Source organism: Nematolebias whitei, chromosome 14 (assembly GCF_014905685.2).
Source record: "Nematolebias whitei isolate Nwh7 chromosome 14, NemWhi1, whole genome shotgun sequence".
Classification (NCBI taxonomy): Eukaryota; Metazoa; Chordata; class Actinopteri; order Cyprinodontiformes; family Rivulidae; genus Nematolebias; species Nematolebias whitei.
The window spans coordinates 18516143-18519517 of NC_056511.1; the positions used below are offsets into that span (position 1 = coordinate 18516143).

General features: G+C 39.0%; 1 protein-coding gene across 1 annotated transcript in view; it reads left to right on the forward strand.

Moving 5' to 3' along the window:
• Positions 1 to 691: 691 nt before the first annotated feature.
• fryb (furry homolog b (Drosophila)) overlaps positions 692 to 3375 on the forward strand; it is a 59636-nt gene continuing 56952 nt past the window's right edge. Inside the window, 1 exon segment of the mRNA XM_037688299.1 lies at positions 692 to 812. Within this exon segment, the coding sequence (XP_037544227.1) occupies positions 734 to 812 (79 nt within the window). The 5' untranslated portion in view covers positions 692 to 733.

Sequence of the window (3375 nt, forward strand, 5' to 3'; positions counted from 1 at the left end):
TTCTTGGAACTGGATCCCTCCCTTGCTCACCACCTGAGAGCGAAGAAACACAGCTGTGCCTCAGAAGACTGACAAAGACAAGAGGGAAACAACCGTAGAGCAAGTGAGAGCACAAGCTAGGCATGTGAAGAGAGTCCAACATCTTGAAAGAATTAAACTGCCTCTGAACCAAAAGAAGACACTTGACAGACTTTTGAAAGTCTCAAACAAGGAAGCAGGAGAGCGACAAGAGAGAGAAGAACCTGAACTCTCAGGAGATCTTTGTAACAAGGCAATGAGCTCACCGTCTCTGGATTGAATGAACCCGGAATAAAGAGAAGAAACCCTAAGAAGAAACCGGATGCCAGAATGTGGACGAAAAGAAAAAAAGACTGTGAAGACAGATTTTACTACAGCCTGAACACCCTTTTTATGTAATTTACTTTCAACAGCTTTTCCTTTTACAAACTTTTGTATGATTTTCCTCCTGCTGAACCATGTAGGGTCTGTTTGCTAGCTCTGAAGTGGGCTTCATTTTGAGTACTGACTTCTGGGAGTGGGTTAAACTCCTGCGGCTTGTGGAGTCAATAGTAAAGACATGTCTGCAGAGGATGTAAGAAGCACCGCCAGTCTCCGAGCTGAAGGTATTCAATTCGATCACTGTAATGGCCAGTCTGAGAGCGTCGTCCAGGAAGTCCAGAGCCATGGCCAGGATGGGATAGTCCTGGACCGCATCGCCTCTTTGTCAGTCGACATGTTTAACCCCAGTGACTTCACCGGGAGGTTTTCAAAGATCCAGTCCAGATGCAAAAAGCGGTCAAGGATCATTAGAGGTAGGCGGAGACCCACTCTGGACGTTCTTTTTTTGGTTTGAAGCACATTAGAATATACACATCAAGATTGGCATTTTGCTTAAGGCCTCTTTGAAGCAGGAAATTGTAGAAAACGGCAGTTTTACGTAAACAGGGATACTCAGCTCACCAACTGGAATGTGAATGTTCAGGTTATTTTTCCAGCCAAGAATTTGAACAAAAAACAGGTTTATTGCTACATTTCTTGACCCTCTGCCTCAGTGAAGTGTTTATGTCGTGGGCTGCTGTAGACACTTTGAAAAGTGATATCTTTTGTGTTTTGAGAAACGGCGCATTGTTGCTTCATCAATCCTCCGTCAACAGAAAGAGATCAAGCCTTAGAGGTGCATCATTGTTCTGTGATCCAAACCAACAATTGATTCTCAACCTACCATAACTTCTCATTATCTGTGTTCAAACGATTTCAGACGTTGGAGAATACCAACAGGGTAGTCGTTCATAGAATAATATAACTTGAAAGGAGTAATTCATTTGTTATAGCTAGGAGTTTATTACCTTAAAGGCAGAACATTTTACCTGCTAGTTTTTAAGTAATCAACAAAACATTCAAAAGTTTTCCCAATGTTGCTTTAGCTTCACTCACATTTTCTCCACTACGTAAACTCTAAATCATTTTAATAGTGACATGTGTTGAACTTGGAAAGGAAGGTGGAGCAGCGCCTGACCTTGTAACCTTTTAGTAGCAAGATGATCTGTATAACCGGTGCTCTGTCTTGGTCTCTTTCAACAAAAATTACAGTATCGCTGTGTCATGACGGGACAAAGAGATCAGTGTTTCTGTCGATTTTTGCAACAGTTGCATCCATGTCAAAGTAAATTTAAAAAAAGTGATTGTTTAATATTATAGCAGTTCTGTCAAGGAGTATAAAAAGAAGTTTAAAGCTAAATGCTTTCTTTGAAAGATTCATATCAGAAGGATTTGAATGGAAAAGTCCTAATGCAGATTAAAGACAATTAAGCAAATTAGTGAAAGTAGAAAGGTATTTTTATTCTTGACTTTTTTTCCCCTGTGGGATAAAGTCAAAGTTTAAACGACTGGAGAAAAATAGGCTTATAGTGAACAGTGAAAAGGGAAACCTGGGGTAAAAGTGGTGCCTGTGTAGCCGAGCACCGCCTGCATAAATGTGTCTTTCATGGAAAATTAACAGTGCTTTCTTGATAATTGGGGGAGAAGGTTGTAAAGGTCAGATTGTCGACACAAGAAACGCCATGAAATCAAATATTGTTTTGCTTCGACCAAGGCTTTGATGTTTGGAAGACAGGTATGCCTGGCATGAAAACTTTCTCACACATACCGGTACATATTCTTCCAGACTTACCTGGATAAAGGCAGCTGTGTCTAGGAGTCACTGCTGTGTGAACCCTGGACCTCAAACAGGCCCTTTGGGGTCATGTGTAGCTCTTTACTCACAGTTCTAATGTATAAGTGTATTTTCGTAACCAGTTTACATCTAAATGTTGATTCATGTGTATCAGGCATGATTAGTGTCAGGTCATGTTATTAGATCAGTATAATTTAATTAATTGCATAATAAAGTCAGAAACACACATTTTTGCTAGGTTCAGTATGTCAAACTCAAACACTTTCAGCTTTTTGGGCAAAAATAAATTCAAACTTTGGACAGATTGGTGTTTCAAGACATTACAACTGATTTACCATTGTCACAGGGACTTTTTTGTGTGATTGTTGTAGTTATTTTCTACCATTTTGGTTTCTTTAGCTGTTCAAGATTGGCCACAAGTGTGATTATAATTGTGCATTGTTGTCAGTTTTTTTATATAACCTGGAAAAGACTTACATCCTCATCAGCAACTATACGTATATACATCAGATTTCCTGGTTAAAAATTGTATGGATAAATGGTAACCGTCGGCATTGTAGTGGGAAAGTAACTGAAAGGTATTAGGAATACTAAAACACGTTTCAGTCTTGTCTTAGATTGTTCCCGTTAACTTGAGACATTGATTGACAGCTGGAAGAGCAGTCCAAATAAATGTAACTTCAGTTTATGTTAAGGAAGCAAATCAAATCAATGCAAAACCACAAACTGTTACTTGAACTACTTAAATACACACAAGGCAAATCACACTCTTTAGAGGGCATGCTCTCCTGAATATTTGCAACAAGAAGTCGACCCTTCTTCATCTCATTATTCTGAGGATGGTTTAGTGATCGACCCAAGTTCAACAAATTCTGCGATCCAGTGCAGATGAATTAGCTAAAACGTAAGGTCATAGGTTGCAGTTAGGTATTTATTTATTTATGTACTTTATTTTATGGCTATACTTAGAGTTTATCAGTTACTGTGAAAAGGTTTGCAACATCTATAGATCAGAGTCATGATTTTTAGCTCATTTGTTTTTAACTTTTTTCCCTACTTGCCAGTATTCACAAATACCCTACACTGGTAATAGGTGCCTTTACACTTTTTAAAATCTTAGTTACAGTAGTCCCTCGTTTATCACGGGCGATCCATACCCTGAAGACCCACGATAAGTGAAAAAACGCAAAGTAGGAATAGTA